The sequence below is a fragment of the Anser cygnoides genome, chromosome 8 (assembly GCF_040182565.1).
Source record: "Anser cygnoides isolate HZ-2024a breed goose chromosome 8, Taihu_goose_T2T_genome, whole genome shotgun sequence".
Classification (NCBI taxonomy): domain Eukaryota; kingdom Metazoa; phylum Chordata; class Aves; order Anseriformes; family Anatidae; genus Anser; species Anser cygnoides.
This window is the reverse complement of record NC_089880.1, coordinates 22,107,543-22,127,378: the sequence shown is the minus strand read 5'-3', so window position 1 is coordinate 22,127,378 and position 19,836 is coordinate 22,107,543. Positions and strand designations below refer to the sequence as shown.

Below are 19,836 nucleotides of genomic sequence, written 5' to 3'. Positions count from 1 at the left end.
CCAAACCGCCGCCCGTCGCCATGGCGACCCCTCCCGCGCGCCGCGCCGCCATTGGTCGAGCCGCGGCGAAGTGGGCGGGGAAAAGGGGGCGGGTCTCCTCCCAGCTCGGCAGTCGGTGGGTGGTGGGGGACGGGTTGGGAGGGGCGGGCTGTCGCTGCGGGGGGCGGCGCGAAGGAAGGAGGAGGCGGGGTGGCGGTGCAGCGGTCGGTGTCGTTTATGGGGGGGGTGGGGGGCGGCTCAGGGCGGCCCGCGCGGCTCCCAGCCGCTGACGAGCAGGTAGGACTGGTTGGCGATGTCGGTGCTGGGCGCCCCGGCGCGGGGCAGCGGCCGGCCGGCGGCGGGCTCCGACGTCGGCGGTGTGAGGGCGCCCGGCGGGGCGGGCAGCACCTCCAGCAGGCAGGGCAGCACCGCCTCCTCCGGCGGCTGCTTGTAGAAGGCCTGCGGGGGGCGGACGGCAGGGCTCGGGGCGGCCCCGGCGGCTGGGGGGTGCCGGGGGGGTCCCGCCCCCGTCCCGTCCCGTCCCGTCCCGTCCCGTCCCTCACCTGCCCCTGCTTGCCGCCGTCCTGCAGGAAGCTGCCCAGGGCGCGGTGCAGGTCGGGGACGGGCGGCCACAGCCGCTGCTTCACGCTGCTGAGCGCGGGGAGGAGGCGGGCGTCGAGGGCAGGCCCCCGCGGCGAGGCACCGCGCTGCCCCCGGCACGGGCCCTGCCCCCGCTGCCCGGCCCGGCCCGGCCTTACCTGTAGAGGGAGGGGAAGGTGCACCGCAGCCCCAGCAGCGCTCCCGCGAAGACCAGCGGCAGCACCGTCACGCTCGGGATGATCCAGCCTGCCTCGGGGGAGCAGCGGGGGTGGTGCTGGGCGCACCCCAGGGCCCCATCGCACCCCCAGCCCCGCGCTGCTCAGCACGCCTCCCGCACCCTTACCGGCGTCGGCCGAGGCGTCGACCACGACGGCTTTGGACCAGGCGCTCCAGCTGCCCTGGTACCGCGGCCCCCCGGCTCGGGCCCGCACCTGGGCACGGTAGCGGGCGCCCGGCCGCAGGTCCAGGACTTCTCCCCTGGCCGCCCGCGGGACCTGCAGGACCTGCGGGGCAGAGCCCGGCTGGGGACGGGGCTGCGCGGGCACCCGGCTGCTCCGGGGGTGCCGGCCTGTGTGTTGTGTGTTACCTTCCAGTCGGGGCTGCTCTCGGCGGCGTAGCGGACCTGGTAATCCAGCTGCTCCGCCAGCTCCTCCAGGGGCGGCAGCCACCGCAGGCTCAGCTGGCCCTGTGCCACCGCCGCCTCCACCAGCTGCGGGGCCTCCGTGAGCACTGCAGGGACGGGGGGCGTGTTACTGGCACCCTACTCCGGCACCCTGTGCCCAGCATCCGAGCAAGGGCCGGGGCCGTGTCGGCGCTGGGACTGACCGGCCTGGTGCAGCCAGAAGGGCTCCTTGAAGTAGCTGAGCCTGGGCAGCACGTGGGGCCGGGTGACGTTCACCAGGACGGCGATGGCGCTGTCATTGCTGGGCTGGAAGGTACAGGTGTGGGCTCCCTGCATCCCCACGCTGGCCTCCTGGCACCGCTGCCACGTATCTTCCCTGCGCGGTGAGCGGGCAGCCTGTGAGCCCTGCCCTGGTGGCACCGCTGCCCTCACCCTCTGCCAGCCCTGCTCTGGGGCAGAGCCCCCTGTCCCCCAGCCGGCGCTGCTCCTTCCTGCTCTTGCCCAGGGAAGTCGGGGTCGGAGCAGCAGCGTGGCTGGGGGAGGCGGCGGGGAGGTGCGAGGCTGATGCTGGCGGAGCAGGGCACGGTGCCTGGTGGCATGGTGCGGGACATGGGACACTGCTGCATCCCCGCCGTGCCCCTCACCTTATGCCAGCCCCACGTGGAGTCTCCTGGTAGAAGAGCTCGTGGGAGCTGCTGTGCTCCGCGGGGTCCCAGCTCCACTCGCAGCGCACGTGCTGCAGGTCAGGGGTGCTGCAGCACAGCCCGATGTCCCCTGGGCAGGCGAGAGCCGGGGCAGGGAGGGGGCTGCTTCCCCTGCCCTGGCCCCCCAAAACCCAGCTGCTGCGCCTCACCTACCCCAGGACCTACTCCCGGGTGTGGGCGCTTGGCAGCCCCCGGCCGCTCACCGGAGGAGTGGGGTGTCTCCGCGGCCACCGCCTGCGACCAGGGCCCCCACACGCCGTCCATGGAGGTGCCGTCGGGCTTGGTGCGCGCCTGGATGTGGTACCTCACCCCCGGCCGCAGGTGCTGGAGAACCACCCAGGTGTCGGCCTGCACCAGCCCCTGCAGGAGAGGCGTGAGGCTTTGGGGGGCTGCTGTGGCCCCCGAGCCCCCCGGCCCCTGTACCTACCTGCCCTGCTCGCGGGGAGGCTGCGGCTCCCCGGGCCGTGGGCGGGTGGGTGCTGCTGCTCAGATGGGTGGGGGGGTCCCTGTCCCCGGTGTGCTGCTTGCCGGGGTCCCACGCTGTGCCATGGGGCGTCCCCGTGGGGCTCGCGGCACTGTAGCGCACCTCGTAGAGGAAGAAGTTTGGGTAGTCAGGGAGTGGTGGCTGCCACGACACGTGGAGCTGCCCCGTGGCTCCGGCCCAGCGGGCACTGACGTTCACCGGGGGGGCGATGAGACCTGCGGGGAACGTGCCGTGGCGTTCCCCTCCTGCGGCAGCCCCGGCACGGGCACCCCCGGCCCTGCTGAGGCACAAGGTGCTGCCAGCCCCTGGCGGGCAGGGAGAAGGGACCCAGGTGTAGGGATGGTCCCAGTGCCCTGGTGTTGTGCCGCGGGGGGGACTCACCCACCACGTCCACGCTGAGCTCCCGCTGGTGCCTGGTCTGGTTGGTGGCGGCGTCCAGGACGAGGACGTGGAGCTGGGTGAAGAGCCGCACGTCCTGGCTGGGGAAGGCACAGACGTGCCGCGTCCCGCCGGCCTCGCGGCGCTGCGTGGAAACTGCGCACGCCGTGGGCACGTCCCTGAGGAACAGATGGGGTCTTCCAGCACCCCGTGGCTGGGGCCAGGTAGAGGAGAGGGGATCTGGGGCATGGCACCGAGGTGTCACCCAACAGCACTCCATGTGCCAGGCCGGGCCACGTCCCCGCCACATCCTACCTGCTGTACCAGTAGTAGAAGTGGCTCATCCCCCTCGCCTCCTCTTCCTCATCCCAGAAGCATGTGAGGTCCTCGAAGGAGCGGGAGAAGCAGAGGATGTCCTCGCGCACCTCCTCCAGCAGCGCAGCGTCTGGCAGGAGGGTGGGCATGAAGGCACCCCCAGGCACAGCACTGTCCCCAACATGTCCCCATCCCACCTGAGCCCCTGCCAGCGTGGCACCGTGGGGAGGGACGCGCACATCGCCGTGACCTGGGCTGGCAGCCCCGCTCCCCCCTCCCCAGCACGCAGGGTCCTTCGGGACAAACAACCATCCCGAAATAGCCCTGCGGTCGCAGGGGGCTCGGCCCGGCCCTGGAGATCAGCGGGAAGCACCCCTGCCCTGCTCACGCCGGAAGGCGCGCGGAAGTGCGATAAGGAGGAGCAGCGCCCCAGGGGCCTGGGGGCTGGCGTGGGGGCACACGGCTCTGAGCACGGGGGGTGGTGTCAGCCCCAGCCCCGGGTCTGTGGGGGGCTCTGTGTCTCTGCACCGCTTCCTCCCTTTTGTTGCAGGGGTAAACTGGAGCGTCGCACCCCTGCGATGCCTGCTGAGCCCTCTCCAGGAGAAGGGAGTCACCATAAGAGTACCACGGTCCCCCGATGTCTTTGCCAGGTGTCCCCTCGCTCTCCCTGCCCCTTACCTTGCCCTGACCCCTGGCCCTGTTCCTCCTTTCCCAGCTCAGCATCGCCTTCCTCCCCCAGCCCACGTCCCCTGGCCGCAGACCACAGCCGCTCCCCGCCAGCCTCCCTCCTACCTGCTCTTCCCTTTTCGCACCCTCCCGGCCCCCCCCCCGGCCTGCTCTGGCCTCCTGCCAGCACCGCACCTTCCCCAGCCCTGGGGGACGGGATGGGACATGGGACAGGGTGGCCGGGTCCCTGCAGCCTGGTGGCACGGGGACCTGCGTCCCCCTGCTCCGGCTGCGGCCCGCGGCGCTGCGGCACCAGAGCATCTTTGCTCAGTGCAGGCAGTTTCCTAGGAAAGCTCACTGCTCAGCTCTGCAGCCGGCACGGAGCGCCCTCAGACATCGCGCTGGCAGCGCTGCAGTGGTGTCGGGGTGTGGAGGCTTCAGGCAGAGGATGATCCCAAACCCTTTCCTCCCACTGCCCCTATAGGAGCAACTTAAAGTGTGCTCCAGCGCCTGCTGTAGGAGGATGGGCAGAGACCTTGGGTGGGCGTGAAAAGATGAGGCACGATATCAACAGTTCTGTTCAGTTAATGCTTTTTATGGTGTTACAGAAAGGGTTAGAAGACCTACGGAGGGGCTCAAAGGCCACGTGGATGGACCTGAGGCTAACAGAGCTGTGCAGCGGGCTGCAAAGCACCAGGGAGCCCCGTGGGGCCAGCTCAGGGCTGGGTGGGAGCATCCCACCGGGGAGGTAAGGTCACGGCGCTCAGGGCTGCGTGCTGCGAGGCTGGCACAGGAGCATCGCGGTGAGCCAGCAGTGCTGCTGCTGTGCTGCGGTGCAGAGCCGTGCCCTGGGACTTTGCTCAGACCTTGTCATCGGGAGACCCTGTGCAGCAACATGATGCCACACGGCTGGCAGCTGCCACCCCAAAACCGTTCCTTAGAGCTGCCAGGTCCTTTCTGCAGTGAGGGAGGCGCCCCACGTGTGAGTGGGGGCTCCATCGCCCACCCCGAGCACACCCGGCTGCCCCCTCCCCAATCCCACACCTTCCTGCCTGCTGCGGGGGGTCTCGCTGCACCCTGCCAGGCCAGCATGCCAGCTCCCCTCTGGCCCTCCTGGGGGGTTAAAAAGGCCCCCAGGTCCTACCTTGGGATGTCACCAGCTCGGGGGCCATCGCGGGGCTGCGGAGGCTCAGCAGGACCATGGCGAGCAGCGAGGGCAGCCAGCCCCGGGGCAGGCAGGCCGCCATCCCGCGTGCTGTGCTCGGTGCTTCCCGGGGCCCCGGCTGCTGCCGCGGCTCCTCGGGGCGATACCTTTATCTGGGAAGTGTCGGCTGTGCTGCTCAGGAAGCCTGGCTGGAGGCTCCCCCCGCCCCATCGCCGGCACTTCCCCGTGCCCAAAACCACCGTGCCGCGGCCCCTCCGCCGCCAGCCGCAGTGCCAAGAGAGACTGCTCCCATCAGATAGGCGGCACGTCCTGCCCTTGTGGCTACCGGCACGCCGGGAGGCCGGGGTGGGAAGAAAAACAACCCCTGAGAAAGCAGGGAGGCCCCTGCTCGGGGCTGGGCAGGCTGCTGGGTGCTCCGTGACACCCGTGTCCTTGCTGGCACGTCGGTGCGTGGGGCACAGGGCAGCGGCTCCGGCTCCATCCCACCCCACGCTGCCCCTTGCAGCTCTGCACGGACCCGCTCTGCCTTGCAGCACCATCCAGGGCTGGGCAGCTGCTGGCACACGTCCACACCATGCCACGGGGGGGTCAGCATCTCCTTACCCCGCAGGGGATGGGGGCAGCACTGCCAGCCCAGGGGGCACGGAGGGAAGGGGGGGAACAGCCAGCACCAGTTTGTCACAGTCAAGTTTTGTCAAACCAATCCCACTTCCTTCTCTATCCGGCGACTGGGCTTTGCAGTCAGAGAGGCAAAAACACTCAAAACTCAAAAAAAAAAACTTGAAACTTGGTTTCGGCACGGCTGGTGATGCTGCCCCATGTGCCATTCCCAGCAGCAGCCCCCTCGGTGCAATGAGGGGCACACTGCACCAGGCTGCCTGCAGGGGCTGGTCCTGGTCGCCTTTTCACTGGGCACCTCAGTGATGGAGCAGAGATCAGAGAATCACAGAATCACCTAGGTTGGAAGAGACCTCCAAGATCACCGAGTCCAACCTCCGACCTAACACTAACAAGTCCTCCGCTAAGCAATATCACTGAACTCTACATCTAAACGTCTTTTAAAGACCTCCAGGGATGGTGACTCAACACCAAAAACAACAACCCTTTCCGTAAAGAAGTTCCTCCTAATGTCCAACCTAAAAGATGCTCACTGATGGCTGCAGTTGACACCAAATAGCACTGGAGGCCAGAGTGGGAAATCAAAATGGCATTGATACGCAGGTGGGTGCCAGCAGTGCCCGGGGACATGCGCTGCTGCATGGGGACAAGCTGGGGGACCAGCCTCGTCCCCACAGACAGCCAGCTGAGGGGACACTGGGATCTGGGGCAGAGGACCAGAATGGTGACAGAAGTCACTGCTGCAGCAGCAGAGCAGCAGACACCCTCCGCTCCGCCAGAGCCGGCTGTCCGTTGCACTGTGTTTATTGACCATAAAGCATAGCTGTTGATTTCTGAGGGGCTAGTGCCGAGCTGGAGGCCTTGCACAGTGCTTCCTCCTGTGCCAGGGCTGCCGTGTCCCACGCCGGCAGCGATGCTCGCAGCCCCGCTGGCACCAGAGTATGCTGAGAGCTGCAGGGCAGGGAGCTGCCAGGACTCTGCTTCCTTCTCTCACCCCAAAATTCGGGTATTTGTGTCCTGCCACGGCTGCAGCAACCCCTGGCTCCTGGGGACAGAGCCCCTCTCCTGCCCTCTGTGCTACATGCAGCTGGCGATTGTCCTTCGGGGCCATCCTCGCGTGTCCTCCAGCAGTGTCGGTGCCGTGCCAGTACTGCTGACGCACGCGGGGAGGTACCCCAAGGGGATGGCCCCGTCCTGCTGCCAGGAGGACACTCTCTGCAGGTGCCACCGGCATTGGGCCACTGTCACCCGGCGGGGACAGGCAGCCTCTTGTCCCCGCAGTGCTGTCCCAGCAGCCTGGGGGCCAGCGTTGTCCCCCTGCGGCGTGGAGCCGGGCGCAGCCTCACGCCTCCTCGGCGGTGGCATCGATCCCTGCGTAGGTGAAGTTCTCGAACAGGGCCATGTTCACGTAGGCCTGCGTGGGAACCCGAGTCAGGAGCGGGACGTGACGGTGTCCCCGTCCCCGCTCCCTCCCGCACCCGCTGCTCACGGGCACGGGGCTGGAGCCCGCAGAGCTGCCCGGGGGAGATGTTGGGGTGCTCTTGGTGGGTTCGCGCAGGGATGGAGGGCGGGTGGCCCCCCTGTGCCCCGTTTCCACTCACCTTCCGGGCCTCCAGCATGCGGATGAGCTGCATGGAGATCTGGGCGAAGGGCGGCCGCTCGTAGGGGCGGTCACGCCAGCACTGCCGCATCAGCTCGTACCTGGGGACAGAGCCCGGGCGGTCAGCGTGCACGGAGCGGAGTGGGTGGAAAAGCTGCTGGGGGAGATGGGGAGGAGCAGGTGGGAGGCTAAAGCAAGGGGAAGGAGGTTTGGGGTGCACAGGGGACCGGCCAGGAGCTGCCCCCAGGAGTGGTGGGGGGGACGCAGGGCGCTCTGCCCACTTACACCTCGTCGTCACAGTTGCGGGGCTTCTCCATGCGGTAGCCCTGGGGCAGCTTCTCGTAGAGCTCGGCACACGTCATCCCGCAGTACGGAGTCCCCCCTGCGGCCACAGACACACGTGTCCTCATCCCCCTGACCCAGAGCCCCGCGGAGGACCCACACGGTGATGTCCACCCTGTCCCTGGGACAGTGCCCAGGCCCCCGGCCACCGCCCCTTTGGGTTGTCCCCTCCAGGGCTGCAGCAGGACGAGGGCTCTGCAGACCTGCAGGGACCCAAGCAGGCAGAGAGGACAAGGAGGAGCCTTACCCAAGCTGACGATCTCCCAGAGCAGGACGCCAAAGGACCACCTGAAACAGCAGGAGGTGAGGCTGGGACAGAGCCAGCGGCAGCGTCCCACTCGTGAGTACGGGGATGAGCAGACGGGGTTTGTGGTGGGACTGGATGGGGCCAGGAGGGCAAACAGGGCTTGGGCAGAGCCCGCAGCTCCCCAGGGATGTACCCGCTGCCCTGGAAGGACAGAGGTGGCCATGGCTGTGCCCCGACCCCAGTGTCTGTGGACTTACACGTCGCTCTTGGTGGTGTAGACGCTGTAGTTCAGCGACTCGATGGCCATCCAGCGAACTGGCAGGCGGCCCTGGGGAAACGGAGGGTGACCGTCAGGGGACATCCGATGGAAGGAGGTGTGGGCAGCTGGCATCCAGCTGGTCCCAGCATGGTGGGGTGTTCCCGCTGCCAGGGGGTCCTGCCCACCGCATCTGTGCAGGCCCCATGGAGTCCCCTAGCCCCTGCCTCACCATCGTCTTCTTCACGTAGACCTCCTCCCCTCTGGAGAGGCCAAAGTCGGCGATCTTGGAGGCCAGGTTTTCTCCCACCAGGATATTCCTGGCTGCCAGGTCCCTGTGGATGAACTGAGAGAGGCCAGCAGTGAGCCATGGCGGCATGGGAGCACGCCCCTGCCCTTGTATCCCCGGGACGTACCTGCTTCTCGCTCAGGTACTGCATCCCCTTGGCCACGTCCGAAGCAAACTGGAGGAGCTGTTGGGAGGTGAGGGTGGACGCGGTGCCGTGCTCCTTGGCAAAGGCCGGGTCGGTCTCCAGGACTCGGCTTTTGCGGAGGAAGTCGAGGAGGTTTCCATAGGGGGCATACTCGATGGCAATGTACAGGTAGCCTGCGGGCAGGAGGAGGCAGGGCTCGTGGGGCTGTCCCCAGGACCAGGGAACACCCAGCAGGGAGCAGGGGACAGCCCTCACCCTTGTTCTCACAGGCCCCCAGCAAGTTGATGATGTTGGGGTGATGGCCCAGCTTGCACAGCACCTCCAGCTCCCCGGCAAAGTCCCGGTGGTCATTCTCTGAGGCAAACTCTGGAAGCAAAGCAGGGATGCACTCTTCGGTCCTACAGGAGTGACCCTTTCTCTGCTCCTCCATGGGCATCTCCCGCCCCTCCTCAGCCCCGAGTGCTGCTCAAGACCCAGCCGTGTCCCCCCACGCCCTCTGCCCTGCCCACCCCACAGCAGCACTCACCCTTCAGCATCTTGATGGCTGCGTTCATCTTCAAGCCATCCTTCTTGATCATGGCCCTGATGACCTGCCCGAAGTTCCCCTCCCCGATCATATCCTCGAACTTGATGTCCTCCCACTCCAGGATGGGGTAGCTGAGGGGCTCGGGCTGCGGCTTGGGCCGGCGCGTCAGCGTCAGGGTCCCCGAGTTGAACTGCAGGATGGTCTCTTCGCCCTGCCAGACGGGAGCAGGTGAGGTTAGGGGCACCGGGCACCCCTCTGCCCCGCGGCGGGGCCGGCAGGGCAGGCGTCATGGGCAAGGGTGGGCTCCGCACCCTCTCCACGTGGAGGTGAGGCCTGGCTGCGTCCGGACTGGAGGCTACGGAGCGTGACCTGGATCGGGCTGGGACGTGGGGAGCTGGGGACACCGTCCTGGCGGGGCAGGCGGCACTCACCGAGCCAGACTGGTACGTGAAGGTGCGGCGCCGGTGGAAAAAGTTCTTCTTGATGAGGAAGAGCGCCAGGAGGGCAAAGAGGATGGTGAGGCAGGTGACGGACACGGAGCCGACGATGGCCAAGAGCAGCTGCTGGTCTATTCCCGACTGCTCGGTGCCCTGGCTGCCCAGGCTGGGCGGCACGCTCAGCGCTCCTGCCGAGAGGAGGGAGGGAGGTCAACGGCTGAGCCCTGCATCGTGGGGCTGCACGGATGGCTGAGCACCGAGACCTCGGCCCTGTCCCAGCATCGTGGGAGCCCATGAAGGCACCAGAGTCCACCCCCAGCTCCCAGCGGCACAGGGGGAGGCTGGTACTGCCTGGACCCTGCCAGAAAACTCATCGGTTCCTCGACCTGCAACCAGCTCTGGTTCCTCCCTGTGTTTCCACAGCCACCAGCCCCTTTTGTGCCACCTCTGTCCTGCCCCTTGCACACCGTGTCAGCCTCTGACCAAGGCAGAGCCACCCAGAATCTGCTCAGGAGTAGGAGGAGCAGGAGGTCTGAAGACATACACAAGTGTTTGGGCTTGGGTTGCTGCTCCAGAGGTTACCACGAGCAGCCCGGCCTCTCTGCTGACCCAGACACTGACACCGAGCTCCAGCAGAGAGCTCCAAGCTCCTGGGGCGAGGTGGGCAGCAGGGCACGGCAGGTCAGCGGTGGGGCTGCGGAGGTGACACCTCCTGCCGAGGGGCTGTGGTGCAGCCCCGGGGACACCCCACTCACCGTCCCCCAGGGTCTTGGCTTTCACAGGCTGGCTCCACTCCCCCGGGACGTGGGAGTTGGCCCGGACACGAAACTGGTAGGTGGTGCTGGCGTTGAGGCCCCCGACGGTCTTGGTGGTCTCGGCGCCGTTGTCGGTGTCAATCCACTGGGGCTCGCTGGTGCCCCCCACCTGCTGCAGCTCCACTATGTACTTGGTGATGCCCCCGTTGGGGTACTCGGGGACCTGCCAGGAGAGCCTGACGGCCGTGTCGGACACGGACTCTGCTGACAGTGACCGTGGGGAGGAGGGCCCTGGGAGGAGGAGAGGAGAGCGTCAGTCCCGGCATGGGGCTCCCAGTGCTGCAGGGGCTGAGCGCTGGACCTCTCGTCCATCTCTTTGCTGCCACGAGCAGCAGCTGGTCACTGTCCCCTTCCTGGTGACCCTGTGTGGGCTGGGAGCTGGCTTTCCAGCCACCTTTCAGTCTGACCTTCTTCCCTGGATCTGCCCCTTGGGTCAGACCACCTCCCTGGTGTCCTGCCTCCAGCGGTGGCCAGAAGTGGGTGGGGATGGGAGGGTGGAACAGCAGGACAGGGCTGCACCACCTTTTCCCAGCCTCAGGCACCCTCAAGCTAGATGTCTCTGTACTGAACACCTCTTGGGATATTTCCTTTCTTCAACCCTTCCTCACAGATGATGTTTTTTTATCTTTCCCACTTCCTCCTCTGAGCCTTGCCCACATCCTAAAGCACGCATCCCGCAAATACCCGAAGCTCTCACAAGCACAGAGCAGAGGGAGCACTACATCCCCCGGGCCTGACACGCAAGAAGCCTTCCCAGCTGGTACCAGGCTGCGCTGAACCTCACTGAAGTCACACCTTGTGCGCTCCTTCCCCCTCGTCTGCCAGAAGGGTTGGCCAGGCTGACGGGACGTGACCACCCAGTGAGATCACTGGGGTGAAAGCAAACAAAAGGAGATGTTTTTTTTCTTTACACGGAATAGTTACATTGAGGAACTTGTCGCTACGGGGTGTTGTAAGGGCAGCAAGTGTAGGCAAGCCCAGCAAGGCTTGGGCGAGGACACGGAGGACAGATCTGTCTGCAGGCATCACACGTTACTGCACTTCACCTCCCTGTTTCCTCCCCCTTTCTCCATGAGGTGCAGGTAGGAGATGGCTCCCCTAAAGCCCCCCATGCTCTGGGGGGAGCGTGCCTGCGCCTGGCCCCGCGCGGTGCCCACCTTTGCTGTTGATCATGACCTTGTAGAGGTCGGAGGGGGGCCCCAGGCTGGTGCAGTGGTACACCAGCACCTCCAGCCCGTACTCCTTGTTGAACTCCAGGTCTGCGATGCGGGCGGAGAGCACGGAGATGGACGTGATGTTTTTCTCCCAGACCAGCCGCCTTGCAGAGTCAAAGAGATGGACGATGAACCCGTGTGCCGGCTCGTGGTTACTTGGCAATTTCCAGTTGACATGAAGTGTGTTTTTCTCCTCGATGGACCAGCCTTCAATCACGGGCTTGACTGTGGGCTCTGTGAACAAAAAGGCAGCGAAAAGTGACCACGTGCCAGCCCTGAGGCTTGGCGGACCCTGTGCCACGTAGGGTCAGATTTGGGGTCAGAGGGACGGGGGCCCACCTAGGCACTCGGTCACCATGACGGCCTCAGGTCCTTTGCTGCCCTCCCCGCCGTCCCCCGGCCGGCTCAGCTGCACCTTGACAACATAGGCAGTCACCGGCCGGAGGTTCATCAGGGTGATGTTCTCGCTGTTGTCAACTGTTGGCCAAGAGGACTTGTCAAAGCCATGCCCCCCACCCACAACCTGCCCCACCATCGGTGTCCTCCTCGGCATCACCACAGAGGGTCCCAGGGGGTCCTGCTGAGCGGGATGGAGACCTCTGCCCACCCCAGACCCCTCCACCAGGTCCTATCTGTGAGGACAGGCACATACCCACAATAGAGGACCACACTGAGGTGTCGTCCTTGGGCTTGTAGAGCAGCTTGACGGAGACGATGGGTCCGTCGCCAGAGAAGCAGTCCACAGGTGACACCACGAGCTGGCGGCTCTGCTTGGCCAGCAGCCGGGGGGGGCTCAGGGGCGCTGGGGGCACTGGGTGTGAAGGAAGGAACAATATGAGTGGGACCAGGAGCAATGAGGAGCAGAGTGTGGGGACATCCACCACCTCTCGGCTCTTTCCAGCACTGTCAGGGAAGGGAGGACCCCAACAAGTGTCTTATCACCACCCAAACCTGTCTGCTGGCACTGTGACACATGATGGGCGGCATCTAGTCCAGCAGGGGGCTCACATTGCCACACCATGCCCCAGCACCTCCACTCATCCCTCACCTCGGATGTTGACCTTGACTTTCCGGCTGTCCTGGCCCCCGGTGGTGGAGACCCTGCACTCCCAGAGCCCCGCGTCGTCCTTCATCAGGCGCCGCACCTGAAACTCGCAGGTGATCTGCCCCGGCTCGATGATGGCTTTGACCAGCTGTGGGCACAGAGGAGCCATCCATCACTCCCTGCGGCAGCCCACGCCAGCGGGGAGACCGCTGATTTTGGGGGAGCCTGCAACACGTGCCGATGCCCAGGGATGACGGCGGGGCGAGGACACGGGGTGGACGCGGGGCGGTGTGCGGTACCTTGAGCACAGTGCCGTCGGCCTTGCGCAGCTCCACGCCGTCGCTCGCGGGCAGAGGGTTGCCGGTGGCCACGCAGCTGATGATGGGCTCCGAGCCCAGGTTGAACTCCAGCTCCGAGGCCAGTTTGATGATCTGGGGGAAGCGGTCTGGTGCGGAGAAATCAGCGTTAGGGCTGGTCGTGCTTTGCCCCATGTACAGGAGATGCTCAGACCTTTCCCCAGTCACATCTGCAGTGGAGCCGGTGCTGAGCAGTGGGGTCCATCCCAGATCCCTCCCCATGCTCCAGGCCCAGCGATGCTCTCGGCACAGCTAATTCATGAGAGCCGGAGTACACACTACCCTTGCAGCTCAGCACCCTGGTTTCCATGGGGCTGGGGGCTATTTCTGCCAGCAAGGCGGGCTGCCCACCCAGCTGCATAGGCTGGCACCAGCTCCCACCATGTCCCCAGCGAGGAAGGAGCTGGAGCCCCCCTGCAGGGGACAGAGACCCGTTGCAGCCCTGCGCCAGCCTCACCTGACTTCTCGCAGTGCTGCCCGTGCCAGCCCGCGGGGCAGACGCAGCCGCTGAAGCGGTTACAGCTGCCCCCGTTCCGGCAGGCGCAGCCCAGAGCGCAGTCAGGGCCGTAGTATCCCGGGGGACAGGCTGCGGGAAGAGAAATGCTCACTGCTATCCCCAGCCACGGTGTGCCGGTGGTCCCACGCCGGGGCAGGGACCCCCACGCAGGGCCGGGTGGCAGATGCCCACATCCCCGTACCTTGGTTGCAGCGGGAGCCGCTCCACCCTGAGGCGCAGGAGCAGCCGTAGGGGTCCGGCAGGCAGAAGCTCAGCCCCCTGCAGCCCTGGGCTCTCTGGCACGTCTCCTGGCAGTTGCGGCCAAATTGGCCTTCCCGACAGGCTGGAAAACAAGCAGTTTGCCTGTGCACAGCGTGGTGCCAGCTGGGGGTCCTGAAGCCCCCCATCACCACCCCAAGCAGGCAAGGAGCCCCCACCCCAAAGCTTGTCCTGAGGAGGTGGATGGTCCTGCTCGAGAAGCAGGGGGCTGAGGATGCAGACACAGTTTCTGGCCGTGGTGCCTGGATCTGGGGGTGCAGCAGGGAACCCCCCTGGCACAGCTCATCCCCGGGGGGCAGAGGCAGCCGGGCGCCCTACCTCTCTCGCAGCGGGTGCCCGTGAAGCCGGGAGGGCAGATGCATTCACCGACGTGGTCGTGGCAGACGCCCCCGTTCAGGCAGTCAGGACAGTCCTTCTCGCAGGACGGTCCCCACTTCTTCGCGGTGCATGCTGCGGGGAGAGCAGAGGGGCCGTGGGGTGGCACTGGTCTAGCAGGGCCACGTGTCCCTGTGGGACAGGAAGGGACAGCGGGGTGCCACCTCCCCGGCCCTGCTCACCTCTCACGATCAGCCTGTAGAAAGCACTCCACAGAGGGCTGTCCCCCATGAACGTGGCGCTGTAGACGCCGTTTTCGCTCATGCTGACGTTGGGGAGGGTCAGGGTGAAGAGGTCGCCCCGCACCTCGCCCCGGTCCGTGGTCTGGTAGTAGGTACCTGCGAGGGGACAGAGGGTGACCTGGGGACACCGGCACCCTGGGGTGGGGGAGTGAACGGGGCTGGGAGCGGGGCTGGCGCAAGGCACCGTGTGGGAGCAGCCCTGCTGCGGGGCCACTTGCCATTTCTTTTCCACATAACGTCTGTCTCCTTCCTCTTGAGGACCCTGGCAGAGAAGGTGGCCGTCTCGGCGATGTTCACGGACTGCGTGGCCCTCACCGGGAAGAGGTGGGCTGCGGAGGAGGAGGAGGAGCAGGCTGAGGGCAGCACCGGCACCCCTGGACCAGCCACCCCAAAACACAGCCCAAGCCCAGCTTTCCATGGGGTCATCACCACGCACATCCCCATCTGCACCCCTGCTAGATGAGCTGCAAGAGGGCTGTCAGCCCAGGGACGGGGCGTCCTGCTCTCCCGTGATGCTGGCAGCAGCCTGGGGAGACGTGACAGCCTGGGACACCCTGCTTGCTGCCAGACCAGGGAGTCGCGGAGCGGCTGCAGACAGGCGAGGGGCAGTGAGGGGCAGGACCGGCGGCTGCCCCTGCCTGCAGCAGAGCACTCAGCCACAGCACAGCCATGTTTTCCTGATTTCCCAAGTGTCAGGGTATGCGACAGCGACGAACTCCCATAGCTATGCTGTGAGTCAGCCAGAGCGCAGCTTTGAGCCTAAACCAGGCTATAAATACGTTAAGGACTGGGAAGCCAAGCCCTGGGCGTGCCAGGGCAGACACAAAGAAGGGCACACTCAGGTGCTGGCTCCCAGGGCGCCGGATCGCACACCCTGACACCGGCCGTGCTGGGTGGGAGCAGAGCACATCCAGCCCTGCATCCTGCCCCCAGCGTGGGCCAGCGGCACACGCCGCGGACGCCCGGGGAAGGGCACAGCAGGTCGAGTGCATCCCGGTAATTCCCCAGGAGAGCCTCCCCGCCTGCACCACCTGCAGCCCGGCAGCTTCCCGAGTCAGCTCTTATCTCTCTTTTCACTCTGCCACACTCGAGATTGTTCTTCCATGGGTTTTGTTCTTGTCAAAGGCACGCAGATTTAGCCCTGGTCCTGCCCAGTTCCTTGTGCACGGAGCACAAGGAACCACCTCCTTGTCCCCTCTTCACCTGCCTGTTACCAGTTTTCTCTTGTGCTTGCAGTGGGAGAGATAACATCAGGTAACTGACGGCTCTGCGGTGCTCCCAGGCATGCAGCATCTCACAGAGCTCTGCACGTCCCCCTGCAGCCCCCTCTCTGGCAGCCCAGGAGGCTCTGCCTGCCTCTGGACCTTCCGTCCAATGCCCCAAGTGAGAGCCCAGCATCTAACCTTGCAAAACAGGGTCCCCATGAGCATCTTTGCCTTTGAAAGGGAATTTTCCTATATGAGGGTGCAAGTCCCCTCTTAGAGAGCTCGTAACGCAGGCCAGTGGCACACCAGCAGCCTTGCAGCCTGCCCGCTGGCACTGATGCAAGCCAAGGAGAGGTCCTGGCAACGCAGCACTGCTCGTTTATGCTATTTATTGCCTGTCTTCTCTTATCAGCCCTGTAATTTTAGACAGATCCTCTGACAAATTTCCTGAACTTCCCTATTGTGTTCACAGACACAAAAATAAAATAATTTCATTTTTCTGCAGTGGCCTCTCTGGGCACCTTTCTGCTCTGGATATCTAAAAAAAATAGTTTATTGTCAGGTTTAAACCCTTCATCAAATTGCTTCTTGGGATCTTTTTGGTCTGTTTTACCGTGCTTTTACAGCAACACTTCCAAAGTTTCAAATCTTTCCTATGTTCCCACTTGTGCACAGCCTCTTGGAAGACACCAACTCTCCTCTGACAGCATTCCCTACCTGCTGCTTATCGATACTGCTTTTGTGCATGCTCAGCCCCCCAGGGAGAGCCAATACAATATGCACTTCAGTCTCCAAGGTGGTTTCTTTATACAGCCCTCACTCCCTTGGCAAGATTTTTTTTGTTTTGTTATTTTTTCCTTTGATCAGTCTTCCTCATTTTTTTCCTAAGCTTCTCCTTCTCTAAATTAAACAGAGCAACAACAGCTTTTTGGTCACCTGTGACTCCTGCAGGGGCTTTGGACCAGACCAGTGAGCCTGGGTCCCCGCCACCACCTCATCCATGCAATATAGGGGTGCAGAGCTCCTCTCACTCCCCCTTAACTTACCGCAGTGCTCTTCCAACGTGCCCACGCCCTCCCTGTCCCCTGTGCACCCCTGTGCCTTCCCTCGCCGCCTCCCAGCACTCTGCCCTCCTCCCTCAGCACCTCCCCAGCACTCTGTTTGCCCAGACCGTCCGTCTCTGTTCCCGATAAGACCGCTGCCATTTTCAGTGCAAACCCCTGGCGGAGGACACAGACCAGCCCTTGCTCCTTGGAGGATGCTCATGCCCCACCAGCACAGTCCTTATCGCAGTCTGTTCCCCAGTTTGAGATACTGGAGCAGCTCAAAACAGTGTGGTAGAGCTGAATTTTAACACAGGCAGGGAAATGTGTTGTTTTAGGCAAATCTTTCTAACAAAGAGCTAGAAAACATCCAGAGGAAAACACCTATCGCAGAAAATTTCAGTCCCAATAGCTCCGTGAAGTCTCAAGGGCCACGAGAAGAGGAGGTCAGCAAGGGCAGTGCCAGAGACCATGATCCCCGGGCATTATGGCCAGCCTGAGGAGGCCCTTTTGGCTCTATGGGCCTGCAGAGGAGCAGGGGCAGGAGACAAGCCCCATGTTGCCTCCTGCACCCAGCCCTCCCCAGGAGCCCGGCTGGGGCAGTGCCAGCCCTGCCAGGGCCCCTCAGCATGGCCCTGGGGCTGGCACTGCCCGCTGGCCCCTCCGCCTGGTTGATGATTGCCAGACCTCCCCACCTCCTCCACCTTCCCTCCGCTCGGACCTTGCCCGGCTCCTGCGCGCCGCTCCCGCCCCAGGCGGCTGCCGCCAGCCGCCCTGCCCACACACCGCCCTGGCAGGAGGCCACCAAGCACCCCTGGGGCCAGGCCACGCTCCTCCAGCTGAAAATCCCTCTCCTCTCGTACCTTCACGGCGTGCAAACGCTACTTCATTGCACCAGGTGCCATCTCCTGCATGCTACGGGTTAATCCACAGCACCCTACAAACATCAAAATGGCTGCTGCTCATGCCCAATGCTTGACCAGACAAGACCTCGTGGTGGTGGTCCACCACCTCACCCATGTTCTGCACAAGAACCAGAGCTGCCTGCTGACCCGAGAGCTGCCACCACCAGTGCCAGCAGACCCCAAACCTAGCTTCAGTGACTGGGTCACGCTGCCCTAGAGCCCCATCCGCTCACCGTTGTGGCTGTTGTGCACGTAGACCACCTGGGCCTGCTCCGTCGGGGTGCGCCCCATGCAGTACAGGATCCCCACCAGGTCGGGCATGGAGAAGCCCCTGGCCTGGACGTGGTTGCTGCGGTTGCGGTAGTTTTGGAAGCCCGTCTTGGGGTGTGTCATCACGATCTTGTTCTCCCGCTCAATCTGCAGGTAGCTCACGTCACGCTCGCCCATGACGCAGGAGAGGAAGAAGTCGGAGTGGGACAGGCTCTGCACGTTGGCAATCAGGGTGATGTCCAGGATGGCCCCTGTGGGGGGGAGCACTGGGGCACGTCATGGCCAGACCAGGGCTTGGGCCCACCCAGGTCAGTCACAGCGACAGACCCCCATAACCCAAATATCACCCCTTTTCCAGAACCTTCTTGCCCCCAACCCAACAGCGTGGCACAGTGGGAATTTCCAGTCTCCTTTTGGAGATCCCCACGGGCTCAGGTCCCTGCGTGAGCCAAGCATGCAGCAGAATGGGATCCCCCTCTCGTTCCATGCACTGCCTGTGCCCCAGCCCCATGCTGGCGTGCAGCGGAGGGCAGCTCAGCCCTGGCACCGCCAGCACCCGAGGTCTCCAAACCACCAATCTCACAGGGATGTTTCCTCCCTCCATGCCCCCCTTGAGTCCCTGCTCCACCAGCACCACTGGGCTGCCATGGCTGCCTTGTCCCACCAAAGCTCCCCGAGCAAGGGGCTGCCCCCAGGGCAGAGGGAAAGGGGAGATTTACCTGCCAGCCACGGGAAGAGAAGCAGAAGATAAACTCGGAGTTCCATGTCCCAGCGGCGTGTCCTGAATCTGGCACAGGTCAGAAAATCCCCACCATGCCCCAGCCACGGGGGATGGAGCCGGCAGTGGCAGTTGCCTACAGGATCCACATGAGCGGGGGCTCAGGACCCCTGCCCCCTGTCTGTGCCCCCCATCTTGTCCCTGTAATGCTGGTTGGCGTCTGGGGGAGCCAGGACCCCCTCTTCTGGCTCATAGCCTGGGCATGGTGACGAAGATGCCCTTGTCCCCGCCTGCTCAGCAGCTGCCCGGCTGCTTGGCAAAGGGGCTGCCCGGTGGGGGCTCTCCCCCTGGGGTTAGGGCTGCGTGCTCAAGGTGTCCCCAGCCATGCTGAGCCCCAGCCAGGCTAGGTGGTGTCCCAGCCCCTTCCTCGCCTGTGATGGTGAGGGTCTTACGCCCGAGCCCGCTCGGGCGGCAGCATCCTCATCCCCTTGGTGTGCCCCTGCGGCTGTGGGAAGGGCTCTGTGGAGCAGGGAAAGGAAGGGGGCCAAGGGGCCGCGGCTGGCGGCGGCGGCGGAGCCAAATCCTGTTTCCCATGCGGCGTTTCCTGCTCTCCACCCATTGTTTGGAGCCAGCCCTGACTCCAGGAGCAGCGGGCGGGAGCTGCCCTGTGCTGGATGTGCCCCACGGTGCTGAGGCCGTGCACAGCTCGGGACTCCTCGGCCACCGTGAGTCCAGACGGGCCATCCAGCCTCCCTCTGCCCCCATCCCCAGTGCTGGCTGAGAGGTGTCCAAACACCCTTCTGGTAGGGAAGTCCTAACGCTGCTCCTTCCCTTGCCACTTACCCCTTCACTTCTGCGTGCCAGAATTTGGTACTGCGGTGTGTACAACAGATGAGCAGCCCCAGGCAGCCCCAACAGGGTGCCACCATCCCCTGCCCCATCTGTGTCCCTGCGGGGCTGGGTGGCAGCACAGGGGGTACCGCAAAGCTGCTCTGCCTGCAGAGGCCCATATCGGGGCAGAGGACTGGTTTGGCACCAGATGAGACCTTGCAGCAGGACACGGCCAGCCAGCCCAAGCAGGAGGGCAGCAGCTGCTGAGGGGAGAAAAAAGCCCTCCGCATGGCCATAAACACGTCTGGGAGGAAGCTGGAAGCAGCCGAAAGCCTGGCTTTCCTTGACCGCCTTCCAGCCCGTCTCCCTCTTTCCTGTTTCAGAAACCGCCCGTCCTTGGGCTACACCCAGGGGAAAGCTCTGGGCCCTGACACGGCGGCAGCCTCTCCGTGTGCCTGCCCAGACCTGCAAGGCCATGCTGGCCTCAGATGGGTGCTGGGCACTGGCTGTTAGCCAGGTAAATTCACGGCATTCCCGAGGAAATCGCCGCAATCTTCACCCGCTCAATCACACGCTGTTTTCAAGCAGCACACCGAGTTGTTCCCATGTGAAAGCCTAGGCTGCTGGGGAGCAAGCCTCGTGTTTTGGTGTGTCCCGAACCCATGCTGT

At 64.6% G+C, this 19,836-nt stretch overlaps 2 protein-coding genes across 6 annotated transcripts; both read right to left on the bottom strand.

The window, feature by feature from the left end:
- Positions 1 to 121: 121 nt before the first annotated feature.
- On the bottom strand, positions 122 to 6,104 carry MPL (MPL proto-oncogene, thrombopoietin receptor). Of its 3 annotated transcripts, XM_048059037.2 has the most exons (12): positions 4,893 to 6,104; positions 3,083 to 3,212; positions 2,771 to 2,946; positions 2,333 to 2,604; positions 2,109 to 2,265; positions 1,846 to 1,975; positions 1,405 to 1,577; positions 1,166 to 1,308; positions 923 to 1,082; positions 738 to 825; positions 543 to 630; positions 122 to 438 (listed from the first exon to the last, which is right to left on the bottom strand). In XM_048059037.2, exons 1-12 carry the CDS (start codon positions 4,993 to 4,995, stop codon positions 238 to 240), a joined length of 1,821 nt encoding a protein of 606 aa, XP_047914994.2. In that variant the 5' UTR covers positions 4,996 to 6,104; the 3' UTR covers positions 122 to 237. The 3 variants fall into 3 exon arrangements, 1 of the variants encoding a protein (XP_047914994.2); XR_010833321.1 differs by having other exon boundaries at positions 413 to 438; positions 543 to 627; positions 923 to 1,308; positions 2,775 to 3,007; XR_010833320.1 differs by lacking the exon at positions 122 to 438 and having other exon boundaries at positions 923 to 1,308; positions 2,775 to 3,007.
- A 168-nt stretch (positions 6,105 to 6,272) lies between these two features.
- Positions 6,273 to 18,885, bottom strand: TIE1 (tyrosine kinase with immunoglobulin like and EGF like domains 1). Of its 3 annotated transcripts, none has more exons than XM_013177997.3 (23): positions 18,338 to 18,885; positions 17,582 to 17,884; positions 14,414 to 14,524; positions 14,136 to 14,291; positions 13,897 to 14,028; positions 13,502 to 13,642; positions 13,261 to 13,389; positions 12,747 to 12,892; positions 12,451 to 12,595; positions 12,055 to 12,213; positions 11,742 to 11,879; positions 11,346 to 11,636; positions 10,129 to 10,419; positions 9,248 to 9,561; positions 8,937 to 9,147; positions 8,666 to 8,776; positions 8,393 to 8,583; positions 8,209 to 8,322; positions 7,978 to 8,048; positions 7,721 to 7,761; positions 7,417 to 7,513; positions 7,133 to 7,232; positions 6,273 to 6,945 (listed from the first exon to the last, which is right to left on the bottom strand). In XM_013177997.3, exons 1-23 carry the CDS (start codon positions 18,381 to 18,383, stop codon positions 6,874 to 6,876), a joined length of 3,510 nt encoding a protein of 1,169 aa, XP_013033451.3. In that variant the 5' UTR covers positions 18,384 to 18,885; the 3' UTR covers positions 6,273 to 6,873. The 3 variants fall into 3 exon arrangements, with proteins under 3 accessions (XP_013033451.3, XP_013033453.3, XP_013033452.3); XM_013177999.3 differs by having other exon boundaries at positions 9,368 to 9,561; positions 18,338 to 18,884; XM_013177998.3 differs by having other exon boundaries at positions 17,582 to 17,869; positions 18,338 to 18,884.
- Between the last annotated feature and the right edge of the window lie 951 nt (positions 18,886 to 19,836).